At 44.0% G+C, this 21,100-nt stretch overlaps 1 protein-coding gene across 5 annotated transcripts in view; it reads left to right on the forward strand.

Moving 5' to 3' along the window:
- ppp1r13ba (protein phosphatase 1, regulatory subunit 13Ba) overlaps positions 1-21,100 on the forward strand; it is a 98,195-nt gene that overhangs the window by 71,680 nt on the left and 5,415 nt on the right. For 4 of the 5 annotated variants that reach the window (XM_017685634.2, XM_017685631.2, XM_017685636.2 and 1 more), the window contains 9 exons: positions 2,373-2,569; positions 5,364-5,504; positions 6,434-6,620; positions 9,031-9,162; positions 12,010-12,104; positions 13,587-14,016; positions 15,310-16,043; positions 17,731-17,868; positions 20,416-20,549. In XM_017685634.2, the coding sequence (XP_017541123.1) occupies positions 2,373-2,569; positions 5,364-5,504; positions 6,434-6,620; positions 9,031-9,162; positions 12,010-12,104; positions 13,587-14,016; positions 15,310-16,043; positions 17,731-17,868; positions 20,416-20,549 (2,188 nt within the window). The remainder of the gene's footprint in view (positions 1-2,372; positions 2,570-5,363; positions 5,505-6,433; positions 6,621-9,030; positions 9,163-12,009; positions 12,105-13,586; positions 14,017-15,309; positions 16,044-17,730; positions 17,869-20,415; positions 20,550-21,100) is intronic. The other variant, XM_017685633.2, reaches the window with a different exon arrangement.

Below are 21,100 nucleotides of genomic sequence, written 5' to 3' on the forward strand. Positions count from 1 at the left end.
GACATCACCGTCTATTAGACTGGAGAGAAGAGCTACAGCCTCACACGACGCCCAGCTTCTGAATGGAGCTTATGGAATATGAACGTTATGAAGAACATGACCAAGTGTGTTTTGGGACCACTGTTGGAGTCAAGGAGTTGAAGAGGTTAATGTCCAGTCAAAATGGCCATCAAGTACAATTTGATCATTTTCCAAAGTTCAGTCTGAGAAGCTGGTTGATGATTTCCTGAAGTAGTCAAACCCATTCAGTGGTGTTGAAGTCTGGACTCTGGGGTGGTCAGTCCATCGTTCAGCTTCTTTATTTGATGTGTCCGTCTCCTTTTCTCAGTGAGGTTCTTCTTGATCAGCTATCAGATCTTCTTTTGCTTGATGTCCAGCTTCAGCTGCTCAGCAGTCCGGGGTCTCCGCTGTCGTATTTTGAGCTTCATAATGCGCCACACATTTTCATTGGGAGACGGTCTGGACTGCAGGCAGGCCAGTCTAGTACCCGCACTCTTTTACTACGAAGCCACGCTGTTGTAACACGTGCAGAATGTGGCTCGGCATCGTCTTGCTGAAATAAGCAGGACGTCCCTGAAAAAGACGCTGCTTGGATGGCAGCAGATGTTGCTCCAAAACCTGTATGGACCTTTCAGCATTAATGGGGCCTTCACAGATGTGCAGGTTACCCCTGCCATGGGCACTAACAGCCCCCCCACACCATCAGAGATGCTGGCTTTTGAACTTTGCGCTGAGAACAATCCGGACAGTCCTTTTCCTCTTTGGCCCGGAGGACACGACGTCCATGATTTCCAGAAACAGTTTGAAGTGTGGACTCGTCAGACCACAGGACACTTTTCCACTCTGCGTCAGTCCATCTCAGATGAGCTCGGCCCAGAGAAGCCGGCGGCGTTTCTGGGTGGTGTTGATATGTGGCTTCACTTTGCATGGCAGAGTTTTAACTTGCACTTGTAGATGGAGCGACGAACTGAGTTCACTGACAGTGGTTTTCCGAAGTGTTCCTGAGCCCATGTGGGAACATCCGTTACAGAATGATGTGGGTTTTTAATGCAGTGCCGCCTGAGGGGTCGAAGGTCACGGGCATTCAGTGTTGGTTTTCTGCCTCGCTGCTTACTTGCAGAGATTTCTCCAGATTCTCTGAATCTTTTGATGATATTATGGACTGTAGATGATGAAATCCCTAAATACCTTGCAAAGGCACATTGAGAAACGTTGTTCGTAAACTGTTGCACTATTTGCTCACGCAGTCGTTCACTAAGTGGTGAACCTCGCCCGTCCTTGCTTGTGAACCACTGAGCCTTTCAGGGATGCTCCCTTTATACCCAATCATGACACTCACCTGTTTCCAATTAACCTGTTCACCTGTGGAATGTTCCAAACAGGTGTTTTTGAGCATTCCACAACTTTCCCAGTCTTTTGTTGCCCCTGTCCCAACTTCTTTGGAACGTGTTGCAGGCATCAAATTCAAAATGAGTGAATATTTGCAAAAAACAACAAAGTTTATCTGTTTGAACATTAAATATCTTGTCTTTGACTACTGTTATTACTACTGTTACTACTACTGTTACTACTACTGTTACTACTACTACTATTACTACTGATACTAGTACGATTACTACTACTGCTATTTTTATGACTGCTGTTACTACTACTACTATTACTACTACTACTATGACTATGACTACTGCTACTAATAATGATAATAATGATAATGTTAAGCAGAAGAAGAAAAAGCAGATGTCACCAGACCAGGCTGGATAAACTTGTTAGTGAGTGGACACATTGGGGTGGACAGGGTAGGGCTGTGAGTCAGAATATTAGGCAACGCCCACCCAGTTCATATATAGGTCTTTTTATATTTCTATGCTTTTTTCATTCAGACTTTCCTGGCTGTTAGAACCTTCAGTTTTAGCGTCATGCAAACGGTTCTTTATACTTTACACTGTGTTCCCTGAGACTTTAAAGGCCCGTCTGTTAACAGCGTGTGCTGGACGCTCCCTCTCAGCCGCAGCTGTGTGTTCTGTAAGTGTTTCTGGAGCATCTGTTCTGTGTGTGTCGGAGGCCTGGGATGGTTTCTTTGCCTGGAATAAGATCAAAATTCCAGTGCCTTCAAGCTAACAGCTATTACTGTGCTCCTGGTCACGTGACGTATTTGCTATGTGGGTGGACAGCTGTCATTAGATTAATTTTACTGGACGTCGCACTCGCTGCTCAGACACAGACACTTCACTTTGGTCTCGGAGGTCAGTTTTGAGAGAGAGCTCGTTAACAGCACAGACTCCTTATGTGTATACGTTCGCTCAGTTTCAGCGACAGGACCGAAACGTTGCTTTTTGAGTGTCTAACTGGACTGTCTGTGTTTGTGTGTGCAGCAGCGGAGATAGAGCATGTGAGCAGTCTGTTCCAGGAGAAGCAGGCGGAGCTGCAGCGCGCGGTGCTGAAGGTGGATCAGCTCACACAGCAGCTGGATGACCTTCGGCACGGACGTCTTAACGGCCTGCAGCCTGTGGGGGCGCCGCTGAGCGGGACGGCCGCACTGGAGCTCCGAAAACTCTACCAGGAGCTACAGGTACGGCACAATCAATAAGCATGGGGGGTACCTATGTATTTACAATTAGACTACCTCTATAAAGGGTCTATGAAAGGTTTAAAACTGGCATTCGGTCATAAACACCTTAAAAATCATCAAAGCGCAGTTATAACACAAAAATGAAAAGGCCAAATTTCATCTACGCTACACATCTACATCTTTTGCTGGTTGCTTTGTCTTCTCTATCTGTTAAACTTGTCATCTTCTTCTGATATTTGTTAATAGGTTATTACCAGGATGTCTTATTAGTTAGAGATGATCATTTGGCCTCCATTCACATATGAACTAGAGATTTAGTAACACTTTGTAATAAGTGTTGACTAACTAACATTAATTAATGTGTTAGTAACACATGAGGTACTGTGTTAATAATGGCTAGTTTGCCTTGTCCCTTTAACATCCCAGTCTTATTACATACTAAGGCTTATTATTCAGTAACTACAGGGACATCAGTGTAAACTGAAAGCTATTCTTAGGTTATAGAGTATGTAATAAAGCTTTATTTAAGGGCTTAAACTGGACTTAGAGATGGCTACATTTGGTGCAAATCTGGGCCAAGGCCATTTAGAGATTTATAATACAACTAGAGGCAGAGGAAGGATAGAGACCAACGAATTTCAGTCCAGTAGCTTTAGTTCCTAATAATAAGAATGCAATCGTTATACTTATCGTTTACTTAATATTAGCTAATCATCATTAACGTATCTCGTGCTTTTAATGTTAACAAATTAATTAAGAAGAATTAAGTGACCCTTATTAGTCCCACAACTGGGAACTTTCACCTCCGCATTTAACCCATCCGTGAAGTGAAACACCACATACACACTAGTGAGCACACACACACTAGGGGGCAGTGAGCACACTTGCCCGGAGCGGTGGGCAGCCTAATCCGCAGCGCCCGGGGAGCAGCTGGGGGTTCGTTGTCTTGCTCAAGGACACCTCAGTCATGTGCTGTCGGCTCAAATACAATGTTAGTGAACGTTTACTGTGAAAAGTATGAACACCTAACCAGAAATAGTTGTGAATATGCACTATGTGGACAAAAATATTAGGACACTCCTCCTAATTATTAAGTTCAGGTGTTTCAGCCACACCTGTCACTAACAGGTGGATAAAATTAGGCACATAGCCTTGAAGTCTCGGTAAAGAAACACTGGCAGTGGAGGCTCGTACTGATGAGCTCAGTGACTTTAAATATGGCTCTGTTATAGGATGCCAACCTTGCCTGTCCTCTGTTGAATCACTGACTAAAGAGTTCCAGTTGGTCTCTGGAAGCAACATCAGCAAAAGAACTGCACGTTAGAAGCTTCATGAAATGGGTTTCCATGGTTGAGCAGCTGCACACAAGCCTAAGATCACAATGCACAGTGCCAAGTGTTGGATGGAGTAGAGTAAATACACCACCACTGGACTGTGGATCAGTGGAAACGTATTCTGTGGGTGGTGAATCTTCTCTGTCTGTCAGTTTGATGGACGAGTCTGGGTTTGGCGAATGCCAGGAGAACGGATCCTGCCAGCTGTAAAGTTTGGTGGAGGAGGGATGATGATATGGGTCTGTTTTTCAGGGGTTGGTCTAGAACCCTTATTCCCAGTGAAGCGGAATCTTAATGTTTCAGCACCCAGACATTTTGGACACTTCCACCTTTGTGGAACAATTTGGGGAAGAACCTTTTCTGTTCCAGCATGACTGAGCCCCGGTGCACAAAGCAGCTCCATAAAGTCACGGCTGGGTGAGTTTGGTGTGGAAGAACTTGACTGGCCCTCACAGAGTCCTGACCTCAACCCCATCCAACACCTTTGGGATGAACTAGAACGGAGATTGTGAGCCAGGCCCTCTCATCCAACATCAGTGTCTTCTGGATGAATGGGCCTAAATTCCCACAGACACTCTCCAAAATCTTGTAGAAAGCTTCCCTGAAGAGTGGAAGCTGTTAGAGAATGGGATGTCATAAAAGCTGCTGTTCAGGCGTCCCAATACTTTTGTCCATATACTGTGTGTATTTTCCTTTGACTAAGTCTACATCAGATTCATGACGTGTTCTTAAACTGCAGGTTTGTTCACATCTTGAGTGTCTGTAGGTTCTGTTCTTACCTAAGAGCAGATCCCACATAAGAAGACACTGGTGAGGCCCAGAGTTCCCATGAGTTTTGACTGTGCGTTCACGATCCGTGGGATGTTTCTTGGAACACAGAGAATTTTTAAGCCTGTTGATGTCCTTCATTTATGACGAGTACAGATGGAAATCAAGCTGAAGTGTCAGGAAGGTTTTCATTCCAAACATAAACACCGTTTTATGATAAGAAGGACAGACTTTACAGGAGCCTGAGGGAATATTGAAGCAGTTTTGAGGTTTCAAGGTGGTTTATGTGCTTGTCTGAATCTTGTTTTTGGAAAAGTTTTTTATGATTCAGTTCGGGTTCCTCAGATGAGTCCGATAAAAGAGCACCCAGATGAGGGCTAGCATTAAGAACATACTAAAGGCTTAGAGAACATTGGAGAAGGCAAAGAGTGAGTCTAGCAGGGTCAGACGGATAGATGCCGCTTTATCTCGAGGGATGTCGGCGCCTGTTTGTTTGGTTTTTGTACGTTTTCGGGATACAAGTGTCCGGCAGTGGACAGAAACGCCGGGGGATGTTTTCCTCCTGAAGTGAAGCTTGATCTTCTATTTGATCTTTTTTTTGCACGGTATAGTATATAACAGAAATGTGTGTGTGTGTGTGTGTGTGTGTGTGTGTGTGTGTGTGCTTGGTTTATGTTTGTTCGGACACACAGATCCGGAACAAACTCAATCAGGACCAGAACACTAAGCTGCAGCAGCACAAGGACATGCTGAATAAACGCAACCTGGAAGTGACCATGATGGACAAACGCATAGAGGACCTGAGAGAGAGACTGTACAAGAAGAAAGCTGAGGTGCGACACGCTGGAGAGAATAATACAGACTTTTAACCAAATAAAGTCACTCCACACACTCCCCCTCGAATGATGAGCTAACAAATTAAACCCGGTTACTCTGCTGATCACTTCAGATCAGTTCTCAGCGTTTACACAGGAAAGACCCTCAAACACAGATAACATCACGTTTTTAAGTTGCCTACTGTTGCTAGTTAACCTGGTCCATCTTCTCATCTCCTCTCTTTTCTTTTCTTCTCTTCTCTTTTCTTATTTTTCCTTCTCTCTTCTCTTTTCTTCTTCTCTTCTCTCCTCTTCTTTTCTTTTCTCTTCTCTTCGCTTCTCTTTGACTCTTCTTTTCTCTTGTCTCTTCTCTCCTCTTTTCTTCTTCTCTCTTCTCTTTTCTTCTTCTCTCTTCTCTTCTCTTCGTCCCTTCTTTTTCCTTCTCTTTGTCCCTTCTTTTTCCTTCTCTTCTCTCTTCTCTTTTCTTCTCTTCTTTTCTCTTCTCTTCTCTTTGTCTCTTCTCTTCTTTTCTTCTCTTCGCTTCTCTTTGACTCTTCTTTTCTCTTCTCTTCTTTTCTCTTGTCTCTTCTCTCCTCTTTTCTTCTTCTCTCTTCTCTTTTCTTCTTCTCTCTTCTCTTCTCTTCTCTTCGTCCCTTCTTTTTCCTTCTCTTCTCTTTTCTTCTTCTTTCTTCCTTTCTTCTCTCTTCTCTTTTCTTCTCTTCTTTTCTCTTCTCTTCTCTTTGTCTCTTCTCTTCTTTTCTTCTCTTCGCTTCTCTTATCTTCTTTTCTCTTGTCTCTTCTCTCCTCTTCTTTTCTTCGTCTCTTCTCTTCTTTTCTCTTCTCTTCTCTTTGTCTCTTCTCGTCTCTTCTGTTCTCCTCTTTTCTTCTTCTCTCCTCTTCTTTTTCTTTCTCTTCTCTTCTTTTCTCTTCTTTCCTCCTCTTTGTAGTTGGGTCGGGTGAGTGGTCCTCCCTCTCCTCAGCCGGCTCCTGTTAGCTCTGGTCGAGTTGCAGCTGTATTTCCGTATATCCAGGTCCCAGCAGCGGGGAGGCAGGAAGGGGGCTACACTTTACCCCCGGACCCCCTCAAACCACACCTGCTGTCTGCCCCAATCAACCACACTCGATCTAAATCAGGTGAGTCCAGATCAGCGCTCCTTACTCCAGAGCATTTTACTAGGAAGTCACACTGGAATTCATTGTGGAGTTTATGTGGGGATTTGGCTGTTGGTGCACCACTCCAGGCTCGGAATTCTGCTTTCCTGATAAACCCTTAAACTCAAAGCCTATTATTCAAAAACGCTGCTGATTATTATAGATACTGTGAATTTCTTTGTCACTATTGTAAATGATTCTTTATCTGCTATGGATTATTTCCACTGTAAAAAGTGGCTCTTTCTAATAAATGAACTAGTTTTATTCAACCTAAATAAACATGAATGAGCGATTCTTTCAATCAATGTAGTTTTTTTTTTGACCGTTTTCCCCCCAATTTATTCGTCTCCAATTCCACCCGCTAGTCAGGACTCTCCCAATCACACAATACTATCAACGCTAGGAGGGCAAAGGCAAACACAGGCTTCTCCGAGACCTCTGTAGCTCAGAAGAGAAGATATAAGGAGAGAGGAGAAGAGAACTGAAGGAAAGAGGGGAGAAAATAAGAGAAAAGGAGAGAGGAGGAGAAAATGAAAGAAGAGAAGAGAAAAGGAGAGAAGAGACAAGGAGAGGGGGAAGAGAAGGAAAAAAGAGAAGAGAAGGTCAAATAAGAGAAGAGAAAAGGAGAGATGAGGAGAAAAGGAAAGAGGGGAGAAAATAAGAGAAAAGAAGAGAGGAGGAGAAAAGGAAAGTGAAGAGAATAAAAGAGGAGAGGAGAAGAAAGAAGAGAAAAGCAGAGAAGAGAAGAGAAAAGGAAAGAAGAGGAGAAAAGGGGAAGAGAAGAGAATAAAAGAGAAGAGGCGAAGAGAAGAGAAAGGGAGAGAAAAGGAGAGAAGAGAAGAAAAAAGGGGAGAAGAGGAGAAAAAGAAAGGGAAGAGAAGAGAAAAGGAGAGAAGAGGGGAGAAAATAAGAGAAAGCGGAGAAGAGGAGAAAAGGAAAGAGAAGAGAAGAAAGAAGAGAAAAGCAGAGAAGAGAAAAGGAGAGAAGAGAAGAGGGGAGAAAATAAGAAAAGGAGAGAAGAGGAGAAATGGAAAGAGAAGAGGAGAAATGGAAAGAGAAGAGGAGAAAAGGAAAGAGAAGAGAAGAAAGAAGAGAAAAGGAGAGAAGAGGAGAAAAAGAAAGGGAAGAGAAGAGGAAAGGAGAGAAGAGGGGAGAAAATAAGAGAAAAGCAGAGAAGAGGAGAAAAGGAAAGAGAAGAGAAGAAAGAAGAGAAAAGCAGAGAAGAGAAAAGGAGAGAAGAGAAGAGGGGAGAAAATAAGAGAAAAGCAGAGAAGAGGAGAAAAGGAAAGAGAAGAGAAGAAAGAAGAGAGGAGTAAAGGAGAGGGGAGGAGAAAAGGAAAGGGAAGAGAAGAGAACTCGCGATCTCCTGATGGAGGGTTGTGCCCCTCGGGAGCCGCCCAGTCAGTGTAGTGTTTAAGTTGAATGAAACTGGTTCAGTTGCTTTGTTGCCACGTGACGTCGTCGTTTACGCAGATCTGACGAGCCACTTTTCACAGTTTCTACTGCGAATGATCCGCAGTGAGGACTGGAAACCTGGCCCCGCTGAAGGGCTCCTAGAGCTTAAGGGGTTAAACATGCACATTTTTACATTTTCGATGCTCGTTTCCATTTTAAAGCTTGTGCCGCCACATATTACGCACGAGGGCAGGTTTGGCCCAGACTCTGAAATGACTGATGGACACTGTGGTGCTGATGCGCATCATCTCCTACCGCCGTGTCCATCAGTGTCCAGCCGCATCTCAGTTATCCCTGTGATCTTCACTGTAGCAAATGAATTCACTGCTGTGATTTAAAGAGTTTCTGCCCTTCTTTCTTCTCGTCTTCCTACATTTAAGTAAGACTCGCTCTTTATTGACCGTTGGACAGTACACAGCAGTGTGTCTTCTCTTCCAAAAGAGGGCGCCACTCGGCAAACATCTTCGCTCAGAAATGTGCCGTCACAGATGCCATGCTTGAATTTAGGACTGGGCGATAAGGGCAAAAGTCTTCCTGTAGTCTTTTAAGTATTTGGCGATAATTGTCTTAATAATCTTCTCATCTGGCTACTAAAACATGCACAGCGCCATCTAGTGTGCCGAAGTAAACGTTCAGATTTCCGGCCTTTGCTGCCAATGTCTCATTTTTAAACAGAAATAAGTGAAAATGTGCCGAAGGTACATCATCAGTCTCAGAAACAGTGTTTGATTTTGGTAGTTGTGCTTGTTTTATCGCCCAGTCCGACTCATGAACTCATGAAGAACTCTTTTAATATTTTGTTTTCCCAGCTGTTCTGTCTAACACGCCTTCTTCTGTATTCTGTTATGTCCTGCCTCTCCTCCTCCCCCTGTATTCGTCTCTCTTGCTTGTTGTCGCTGTGCTCTGTGGGGGGCTTGGGCTGGGTTTGTGCCCGCAGAGGACGATGGGGTGAGGAAGCCCGCAGGCCCGTGGAAGGTCTCAGACTTAGACATCATAGTGGACCCTGTGGTGGCCTCCGCTGAGCCCAGAGAGGGGCCCGGGTCCCCCTCAGGCTCCGACTGTGCCTCCTGTGAGTTCCAGTAGAGGGAAAAGTCCTGACGACAGATTTACAGGCCAGACATTTGCTAAGATAACTTACTGCACAGCAAGACACACCACGCTCCTGCTCACTGAGTTCTGAAAAGGAAAATCTGACTTTGGGAAAATCGTGACACCACTTTTTTCTTATTTATGCGTTTTTAAAAAGGCTGGAATTTGCTGAGCTAATTTACTGCAAAACGAAAGACATTTTTCCAGTTTAATGATGAAAAGGTTGTTGTGAACCAACCAGTTAGTTAGTGCTCAGTGTGCGGCAGCTCGGCCGTCATGGCTCAGGTTGACTGTGCAGGCATTTGGGAAAATCACGACTCCGCTTTTTTCTTATTTATGCGTTTTCAGAAATGCTGGAATTTGAAAAGCGAAAGGAAAACCGCTTTTTATTCCTGCGTGTTTTTATGCTCTGAAGGCCGGACGTCTGCTAGGCCAACGTCGCAAAGCAAAACATGATGCAACGTTTTGCTATTTTAGGTTCTAATCAAAAAAGGACCGTTCTAAATGAATCACTCTCTTAAGAATGTGGTTCTTCAAGGGTGCTGCTTCTCAGCTCTTCTCTTCTTTTTCTCTTCTCTGCTCTTCGCTCTTCTCTTCTATTCTCTTCTCTTCTCTGCTCTTCGCTCTTCTCTTCTATTCTCTTCTCTGCTCTTCGCTCTTCTCTTCTTCTCTTCGCTCTTCTCTTGACTCTTCTCTTCTCTTCTCTGCTCTTCGCTCTTCCCTTCTATTCTCTTCTCTGCTCTTCGCTCTTCTCTTCTTCTCTTCGCTCTTCCCTTCTATTCTCTTCTCTGCTCTTCGCTCTCCTCTTCTTCTCTTCACTCTTCTCTTCTCTTCTCTTCTCTGCTCTTCGCTCTTCCCTTCTATTCTCTTCTCTGCTCTTCGCTCTTCTTTTCTATTCTCTTCTCTTCTCTGCTCTTCGCTCTTCTCTTCCATCCTCTTCGCTCTTCTCTTCTATTCTCTTCTATTCTCTTCTCTTCTCTTCTCTGCTCTTCGCTCTTCTTTTCTATTCTCTTCTCTGCTCTTCGCTCTTCTCTTCTCTTCGCTCTTCTCTTCTCTGCTCTTTGCTCTTCTCTTCTCATCTTTTTCCTTCTCTTTCTCTTCTCTTCTCTGCTCTTCTCTTCTATTTTCTTCTCTTCTCTGCACTTCATTCTTCTTTTCTGTTCTCTTCTCTTCTTTTTCCTTCTCCTCTCTTCTCCTCTCTTTTCTCAAAAATTTTCTCTGTACAACCATCCACAGCACAGTGTCCATCAGTCTGTAGAACACTGCCATGATACAAAGAACCCTTTAATCATGCAAAAGGTTTGTTGAATGTTTCTATATAGAACCCTTTTCTTTACTACAGAACCCTTGAAGAGAACCACCTTTTCAAGAGTGTGTGTGTATATAAATATATATATATATTTTTTTTTCTGTTCAAGTTTGAATGAAAACATGAAAACATACATTATTCACGCCGCATGCTGCAGAGCGCATGTTCACATACAGACAGACACACATTAGAGCGGAAACTCGGCTCAGACTTTCCTTTAAGCTGAGACACTCAGGGCTCCGCTACTCTGTAACTCCGTGTTCACTGACGAGCATCAACCTGCACTTTAAGCTCCATCTATTATTCAGCTGTGGAAACAGCGCAGTGGTCGCAGTCAAGGGTTGTTTTGAGACTGAGCCACAAACAAAACCATCTACCGCGCTTCAAAAGGCCTCAATTCAATAGAGGGAAGCTGCAGCTGCCGTTACATAATTCAGTTTATTTTTGTGGGCGGCCTTGAAAACGTTAGCCGGTCAGCAGAAGATTACATCGTTGTATTAGACCTACATTACATAGACTCACGGCTGGATATATATTAACGTCTGTCATTCAGATCATAAATCCACTCGCTTTGAGGTGTCTATGCCTTGAAATGTCTTTTTACATCGTGTTGGTTTATTTTCTGACTCGTAGTTCCTTAAAACAAGCAGACAAATTGTGCGTTGGGTGCCGATCCTTAGTACCACATTAGTGTATGTTCTGTAAATCGAATGCATTGCAAAACAATAATGGTAGGCTTTTAATAGTTGAAGGAGCATCCCACCTAATTTTCTAAATTTCTGCATAAATTTGTGGTTTAGATGTAAACAGAGTCTTTCAGAGCGGGTTTGGTGTGAAATGGTTCAGGTGTCTTTACAGTGGTGGTGATGGGAACCAGGGGTCGCCATGACTACAGCACAGATATAGACACTTCATTTACCATCCAGAACCACCAGAGAACCTACACGAATTGACGTTAATGAAGGAGAAATAGTGATAAATCTGAAAAAAGGGTATTTTGTTGTGCTATTCTGCCTTAAAATGTCCTGCATGTGTCTCTCCATGATGTGATAAAACAGCGTCTCAGTCATCAGGCAGTGAATTCATGACCATTTCATGTGAGGGAGCTTTTAGAGGTGGACGCCTGGTTCCTATCACCAACACTGTGAAAAATTCTGACTCTGTAATTTTCTCTAGAACGGAGCGTTTCACACCAAACCGCTCTGATCGACTCTGATTATATCTCAGCCATTTAATTATGGAGAAATTTAAGCTCATAATACTGCGAGGCTTGAAGAAAAGGAGGCCAAAGCTGCAGTGAAGCCACGCACAGCGCCTCGGTAATCTCTCTCTGAGCCGATCTGAGTTGAGGACAGGCCAGAAATACACTGGACACCAGCCCCTGATTAGAGGTGTCCTCATGACTCAGGGGTCAGAGGTGTTTGTCTCTGACACGATTAGTGGCCGTGGGGAAAAGGAATGTTTTGTCCATCTGTGTTTCTGCCTCATTCATCCTCTCTCTTTCTGTCCTTCCTGCAGCGAATGATGCGAACTGGCCTTCCTTCGCCAAAAGCAAAGCTCCAGACTGGAAGGACACCAGCCGAGACCCGGGCAGCATGGCCGTGGGCGAGAAGGTGAGTATTTTGGTTATAATTTTGAAAACGTTGCGTGGAACATCATTTCTGTGCAAACTGATAGTATCAGGAAAGAAAATGCTCCCATGCAACACGTTCCACAGTTCTAGAGTTACCAAAAAACGTCATTTTATTAGTGCGGTCAAAAACGCTAGCCTGCTATTTTAACCGTGGTAGTGCATTTTACCTGTGTGACCCATCGACCCATCCATAGTAGTGCAGGCTGAAGCCCAGCTGCAGTGCTCTCTGTGTCTCTCTGATAGAATCCGTGATTGTAGCGCCATGTACAAATACAGCTTGTGACCCATGTGGTGTTGATGTGTTAGTTACTCAGTGGGTCTGGACTGTTTATTTAAATCAATACAGCTTTAACAATTAATGTAAAAACAACATGTTTAAAATAACACAAGTGGCCAGCGTAGGGTTCTTCTTTAGCAGCTGTAGCCAGTCAGCAGCCTGTTCATGTTGTACACCCTCACACACACACACACACACACACACACACACACACAGATGCATACTAACAGCAGGCCATGTAGGAAGAGAACAAAGTGAAGGACACAGCACCTCCACACTTTTACTTTTACACTTTTTTATGTGTACTGTAAGTGTGTGGGAGGTGAACAGAGTGAAGGCAATGAAAAATGGTTCTTTTATATGTTCCTCACAGAAAATGAGCCAAGAATCTGAGGCTGAAATAATAATAAATCGCACCAATTTTCTTTTGGTAAACATTGAAAACGGGTCCCACAGACCTGAACACCCCTCAAGGGTTAAATATCTTTTAAAGCGATCCCTTTAGCACCTTCAGTAGACCACACTGGACAGACACTCGCAGGAGAGCTTCAGTTCCCCTTGAGATCATCCACTGTAACAAGAATCCACAAGCTGAGTTAAAGAAAGCGAGAGGCTACAAAGACGGGAAACCTGAACAATTGACTGTGTATGTGATGTACATGACATGCACACTAATTGCCCACACACACACACACACACACACACACACACACACATGTACACACACACATGTACACACACACACACACACACACACATGTACACACACACTCACTCACATACACACACACACATATGTACACACACACACTCACGTACACACACACACACACACACACACACACACACACACACTAACACACACACACACCCACTCACACACACACACACACACACACACACACACATGTACACACACACTCACTCACATACACACACACACACATATGTACACACACACACACACACACACACACACTCACGTACACACACACACACACACACACACACACACACACACACACACCACAAACATATATATGTATTTACCTGCCTTAAATTGTTTCCTACTCTTAAAGAGGCCTTGAAATTGCAAGTCGATTGTAGTTCTTTATGAAACGATTCTGTGCGTCATCATCAAATCTCTAATTTTACATTTACATTTTGTCGTCATCTTCTCCACAGGATTCCCCCAAACTGCTGGGCACAGTAACAGCCTTGTCCAGACAGCCAGCCCCAATTTATGGCACCTACCCCAGCGCGGGTCACCACTCTACAGTCTGTGCCACCAGCTCCCTGCCCCGGTCTGCACCGGGAACACTGTCCTGGCAGAGAGGGCCCCCTGCCTGTGGATCCTCCTCACAGCAGATACAGCAGAGGATCACAGTGCCCCCCAGCCCCACCTCCACCACCTCCCTTTTCCCTCAGGCTGACAGGACCGAGCCCCCACTGGCCGTCGCCGTGCGACCTTTCATTCCGGACCGAGGGTCTCGACCCCAGTCTCCTCGGAAAGGTCCCGCCACCATGAACTCCAGCTCCATCTACCACATGTACCTGCAGCAACCTGCATCCAAAAACTACTCCAGCACCAGCAGCAGAGCCACAGTCAAAGCAGGTAACCATAGCAACAGCATTTTAGGAGAGATTCACACTGATGATGAGAGTGAGCAGTGGAGGTTTATTTTAGGGACTCTCATTCTGGCTAATTTGGAAATTTAGAGTGTTTATAGGAACGGATGGATATTCAGTCTAAATCGAAGGAAGACAGAAAAGGACTTTGGCCAAATACTGGAATATAATAGAAAATGAAATTCCCACTACAGTTTCCTGTAGTTTCCTGCTTTACATTTTTCTTCCTGACTTTCCGCAGTGGAACATATCTAATACCCAGTTCGAGATTTAAACCAGTTCGAGATTTAAACCAGTTCGAGATTTAAACCAGTTCAGAGTTTCTAAAGGTGTGAAACGTACCTCATTTTTTGGATAGACTCAAATTCTCTTGCTGGTTTCAAACAAAATGTAAACATCCTGCTAGTTACATCCCATAAAAATAATGCATGGCCACGCCTTATTAACATGTGGGAACAGGATCCTTATGCATGGCCATGACTTAGTAAGGCATGGGATCGAGATCATGCCTTACTAAGTCCTGACCATCCATTGGGATGTCATTCCCACACCTTAGTAAGTCATGGCCGTGTATTAGGATCTTGTTCCCACACCTTACTAAGTTGTGGCCACGCATTAGGATCTTGTATCCATTCCTTACTAAGTCATGGCAACAACTTAACTAACTTGCTCCCATGCCTTACAAACTCATGGCCAAGCATTAGGGTCTCATTCCCACGCCTTACTGAGCCATGGCCATGCATTAGGATCTCTTTCCCACACCTTACTAAGTCATGGCCCCAACATAATTATCTTGTTCACATGTGTTACTAAGTCGTGGCCATGCATTAGAATCTTGTTTCCACGCCTTACTAAGTTGTGTCTGTGACTTAATTATCTTGTTCCTACCCTGTAGTAAGTTGTCGCCATGCATTATGATCTCATTCCCACGCCTTACCAAGTTATGTCCACGACTTAATTATCTTGTTCCCATGCCTAACTAATTACTACGAATTATTCATCATCTGCTATGAATTATTCAACAGAGATTATGAATTATTCAGTGTTGACTCTGAATTATTATTATTCAGTAACTACAGTAAATTATTCATTTCACTCTTCTGGCTTACTCAGCATAAAGATTTATGCTGAGAGCCGCACTTACCTGTAAACACCTTCTCTGGGCCTTGATGTTCACACGTCATTGCAGGAATATAAATCAGCCTTAAGGCGTTAAAGATTCATGTTTCATATGAAAGTTTCTCATGTTCTTTTCGAAACCTCCCTTTTCTGTGTCCAGTCTATGGAAAGCCAGTGTTACCGGGGTCCGCCTCCCCCTCCCCCATACCCTTCCAGCAGCAGACCTCCAGAGATGAAACTGACCGGGACGCCGACCCTGAGTGCTCCCCACATCCTCCGCCGGCCGTGGAGAACATCCCCCGCCCCCTCAGCCCCACCAAACTGACCCCGGTGGCCCACTCACCCCTGCGCTACCAGAGCGATGCTGATCTGGAGGTGCTGAGGAGGAAGCTGGCCAATGCTCCCCGGCCTCTGAAAAAGCGGAGCTCCATCACGGAGCCCGAGGGTCCGAGTGGGCCAAACATCCAGAAGCTTCTCTACCAACGTTTCAACACACTGGCTGGTGGTATGGAGTCTAATGTCAGCGCTCCACCATTTTACCAACCAGACAGCCCTCTAAGCCTCATGGGCTTGGACACTGCTAATGGGAATTTGCTGGAAACGAGTGACTTAGCAGCTCCTTTAGCGGAAGCATCCGCTCCAGAGCCTGAGCCGGCTACGTCATCACCCACGGCTGATGCCAACGAAAATCGACTGGCGCATCCAGGCGGTCATACAGAATCCCTTCAGCTCGCAGACACCTCAGCGTCCGCTCCTGAGGACATCCCTGAGGACGGTCGTAACAATAAGCAGAATAATCAGTCTGAAGGTGCAGACACGCAGTCCAGCCCAGCGCCAGAAACCCACTCACCTGCAGAGGAGGAAACCACAGAGCAGCCGGCCGGTGCCGCTTCGGTGAGTATAGGTCAGACTTTTGCTCTGACCAGCTAAACTCACTGCATCACCCCTACTTTCTACTTTGCTTTTTAATGTTCATGTTGTTAAGCATACAGATAATTATGTTTACATGTAGGCTTATAATCCGTTAATAATCCGACTAATAGCTCAATTGGAATAGAATATGCCCATATAAACACCTCAATCGGAATAGTCTAGTCTGATTGAGGACATTTGGAATACAGTTTCTATCCGATTGAACGAGGTGGGTAATCCTGTAAATAAGCCATTAAACATTATATATAAAATTAATATCTGGGTAAATGATATTTTAATCAGTATATTCGGAACCGCAGGGTGATTCAAAAAGATTGATCCGATTTAAAAATGACTGATTTCACCTGTAAATCATCACAGGTCAGTGCAGTGAGCTGTAAACGGTTTAAATGAGCGTAAAGTTTATTATGTAATTCTACAAGGTCTCAGTCTGAACCTCCTCCAGCTGGACGGACGACATCAACACCACAGTCAAACTCCTAATCCCAGACTGGATCGAGCGTGTCGGGCGTCACTGCACTCACGGCTCTTTCGGTGCAGTTTCGGAGATCATCCAGTGCTGTGGAACCAACGACGAACGCTCTGAGCTGTGCGCTTACGACAGATTCACTCTTACTGATGTGGAGAACATGGAACGCTTTCTGCTCAGGGGTCTCATCTCCTCTCAGACTGAAGGAGCCAGTCAGGAACTCTATGACCCCCTCTGCTTTGAAATCGGATGGATCTTTTTGAATCACCCTGTATTTTGTCCCTGTAACTCTGTCATCATCAGTCTGTTGTCTCTCTGTGTGTGAAACGTGACACTGGCTGTGTCCCAATTCAGGGGGTGCATCCTTTGAAGGGTGCAGTCTACAAAGCCATGTTCTTCGAAGGCTGAGTAGACCCTCTAGGGCTGAACCCAAATGAGACGGTCTGCTCTGCGGCGGATTTCCCACTCTTACCGCTGCATCACAAAATGCCACTCCAAGTTCTTGAAACATGGAGCCAGAAGCTGATCTTAGTGTTATTTGTTCATTTATTAGAGCTGGAGATGCTTCACTGCCAGATCCTGTACATTAGCTTCAGACCACACTGGCCTTTTCTAACATCTGTATCATAAGCTGTTCAACTGCTGGGACAGCCTAGTTGCACCGTCATATATGACGTAGTCGGCCTTCACATGCAGCCTTCGAAGGATGCAGCCCCTGAATTGGGACACAGCTTCTGTGCAGAGCTGCTATTGAGCACTGAGGGGTGAAGGGTGGGGCATGAGAACCCCTGCTGTAAAAACCGTCCCCGCAAAGACGGCAGTGTGAAGATAGAAGTGACAACTACAGCTTCCTTCATATCAGTCCGGTACAACACAATAAACAGCATGGAAACACAATAAAAACACATAAACGCAGGCGCACCTACGGTTTCCATAGAAATATGTTCTTCAACATTAATGATGAAAACGCAGGAGCTGCAAAACAGGCAGACGCTGCATTGCAAAGAGGTATAAAAGGGTTAATATGACAGTTTATGGCTCATTGATCCATACAGTCTCATTTTCCTACTCGTAATTAAACACTTTATTCAGGTCTGAGTGCGACTGTAGTCTTATTGTGAGGGGAATTATTCATCTGTACTGCTTGTAATTGTACTAACACTCTCTTCATAATCGCAGATAAAACGGACCAACCTGAAGAAGCCTGGCTCGGAGAGGACAGGTCACGGCCTGAGGGTGAAGTTCAACCCACTGGCGCTGCTTCTGGATGCTTCTCTGGAGGGCGAGTTTGACCTGGTGCAGAGGATCATATATGAGGTATTGCAGCTGTAGCTGTATCACAACTCCAGGCTGAAGTGCTGAAGATGAACAGATTTCCCTTTTAGCCCGTGGCCTAAAAGGCCCAACCACAAATCCACGAGAAGTAAACGGTGGTGTTTGCTTGCTAGCTAACAATCCAAACACTGACTGGGAATGAAATGGGAATATAACTGTAATTGTAGGGAAGATTAAGGATTTTGAATGAGTGAATAAAAAATGTGGAAATTTCAATATTTCGGGGGCAGTCGTGGGCTGGAGGTAAGGGAACTGGCCCTGTGACCGGAAGGTTGATGGTTCGAGCCCCAGGGCCGACAGTCCCTGACTGAGGTGTCCTTGAGCAAGACACCTAACCCCCAACTGCTCCCCGGGCGCCGTGGATAGGGCTGCCCACCGCTCCGGGCAAGTGTGCTCACTGCCCCCTAGTGTGTGTGTATTCACTAGTGTGTATGTGGTGTTTCACTTCATGGATGGGTTAAATGCGGAGGTGGAATTTCCCCGTTTGTGGGATTAAAGAAGTATCACATCTTTAAATTATATTGACATAAGCCTCCTCATATTTATTGAAATATATTAAGGCATTTTACTATTAAAGGGCTCATTTTGTCATAGACCTCAATTGAATACTTCTTAAAGAGGAATTCCACACATTTTTCATAATTTCTTCATAATTCAGTGGTTCAGTTGTGATTCAGTGGGTTTGGTGTGAAATGGTTCAGACGTCTTTACAGTGGTGGTGATGGGAACCAGGCGTCGCTATGACTACAACACAGATATAGACACTTTATTTACCATCCAGAACCACCAGAGAACCCACACGAGTCTTCTGAGGTTTTATATGTGATGTTGATGATGGAAAATAGTGAAAATCTGAAATAATACGTTTTCTTTGGGGAGTATTTTTTCTTACAGTACCCTGCATGTACTGTACGACTTTATTCTAATGTATATCATGGTAAACTCACTGCTGAGGTACATTGGTTAAAAATTTGCTTAGATGCCTAAAACCTTCACACAGGACTGTGTATATACAAGAGGCACACTTCTTCCACAATTCTGATACTTCTAAAGCTTCAAAGAGGAGCTACAGAGGCGATGATGACACAGCCGTTTTGGTTTTAGTGCTGAGTTTGAAGAACTACATGATGTCACGGATGTATTATTTGTTTTTTGTGGTCCACTTTATTTGCTGTGATAAGACAGAAGTGCTGCAGCCAGCTTTATGTTTAACGTTTTAGCAGATAAGAGAAGATCAGCATACCAAGGGCAGACAAAGGCATCAGATAAAACAGAACAAGCACAGAAATTTGTATATTAACCCAGAGCTGCCACAGGAAATCCTGCGTACTGCTCTCCACACTGTGCAGTTGTCTTTGTCTCCTATAACAAATTTTTTGCCGAACATTTTATGAGTAGGTTTGAGTAGGTTTGGTCTTTGTGGCACTGCTGTGCTGTGGTCATGGGCCTTTGCCTGAAGAAAGCACCAATATAGCACCACCTGATGTGCGTTACAGTGATTATGCTACAGCTTTTGTGGGTGAATGAAAGGAGCTTCACAGCAAAATAAGCCATTTATTGGTAAAATGAATACTTATTGTATGTTATATAGCTTTATTGTTGTCTTTGGAGGCGATTAAGACACAAAAATTGGTCCCACTTTACATTGTCTCTAATAACTGTGTAGTTACATATTAACAACACATGCAACGACAGTGTAACTACTGGTAATGTATTCACTGTTGAAGATGGATTACAGTAGAGTGTAAATATGCATGTATATCAACAGCTTATGTAAATACTTTACTCATTTACTCATGTAATTACACATGTGTATATTGATAGTTGCACAGATTGGTAATCTAGACATTTCCTTTGAGCTGGTATGACATTATGAAATAATGTTTTTTAAGAAATTACATTAAAGCCAGAACTTTGGTTCTGTTACCACCTCAAAATACACGCATGCCACTACAGCTGGCTAAATTTGGTATATGCTGTGCGTATACTGTGTAAGTGCTCTCATCATGCAGGTAATTATACAATTCTTGTTACAATCAAAAAAGTAAAACAGTAGTTCATAAAAATGTAATTACCCTATTATACACATGTAATTATATAAGATAAAGTGCACTGTTATAGCCATCTAGCTAGTCTTGTATAGTTATATGAGTAAAAGCTGAAGTGTATTTACAAACGCTGCACTCCTGGAATCCCTCTGTAACGGTTGTATACGTTGTAAATGTGTTACTACATAGGTATAACTGACAATTCATAGAAAGTGGGCCCCAAAAACGAATTAACAGGAGGGTTTATTTACATTTCATAAACGACAAATGTTCTGTCACATACAGTCAAACACAAACAGTGATATAGTCTGGTTACAGGCAAGTATTGTAACCTAGTAACCAAGTTAACGCAGAAAGCCTCTCAGCCAATCACATCACAGGGTTGGAACAAACTGTGTTATAATACACTGTGTGTTAAACCTAAAAGTTCAAAAAAGAACAAGAAGAGCTGACTGAGCTGTTTCTTTGACCGTTTCCTCAGGTGGACAACCCCAGCACTCCTAATGATGAGGGCATCACGCCGCTCCATAACGCCGTGTGCGCTGGACACCATCACATAGTGAAGTTCCTGCTGGACTTCGGTGTCAACGTCAACGCGGCAGACAGTGACGGATGGTGAGAACCACAGCACGTTTAGAACTGCTACAGTGACGCAACATACAAACATACATGCTTATTTTTATGGATTTGGAAACCGTAGAACCAGCCGTCATCTATAAACATGGGCCATCTATAAACAAGTCCATCGCGTAGCTAAAAGCAGCAGCCAACTTAAAGGGGGTTTACACCACTTTTTCAAAATTCTCACACAATTCAATCACAGAATTCTGTTTTTCCTGCTAGTAATTAACACAGATCTGCATTACTGGATTATATTAATACATTTGTTACAGTGGTGGTGATGGGAACCAGGAGTCACCATGACTACACAAATATAGACATTTTATTTACCATCCAGAACCACCAGTCACCCTACACGTCTTCCTCAAACCTCTCTTAACGACTCTGTTTACATTTTAACAACTAAATCATTTTTTTAAGATTATCTTCCCCTTTAATCTGTAATAGACTTGATAGTTAGGGAACCGGCCCTGTGACCGGAAGGTCTCCGGTTCGAGCCCCAGAGCCGACAGTACATGACTGAGGTGTCCTTGAGCAAGACACCT

The sequence above is a fragment of the Pygocentrus nattereri genome, chromosome 10, assembly GCF_015220715.1.
Source record: "Pygocentrus nattereri isolate fPygNat1 chromosome 10, fPygNat1.pri, whole genome shotgun sequence".
Classification (NCBI taxonomy): Eukaryota; Metazoa; Chordata; class Actinopteri; order Characiformes; family Serrasalmidae; genus Pygocentrus; species Pygocentrus nattereri.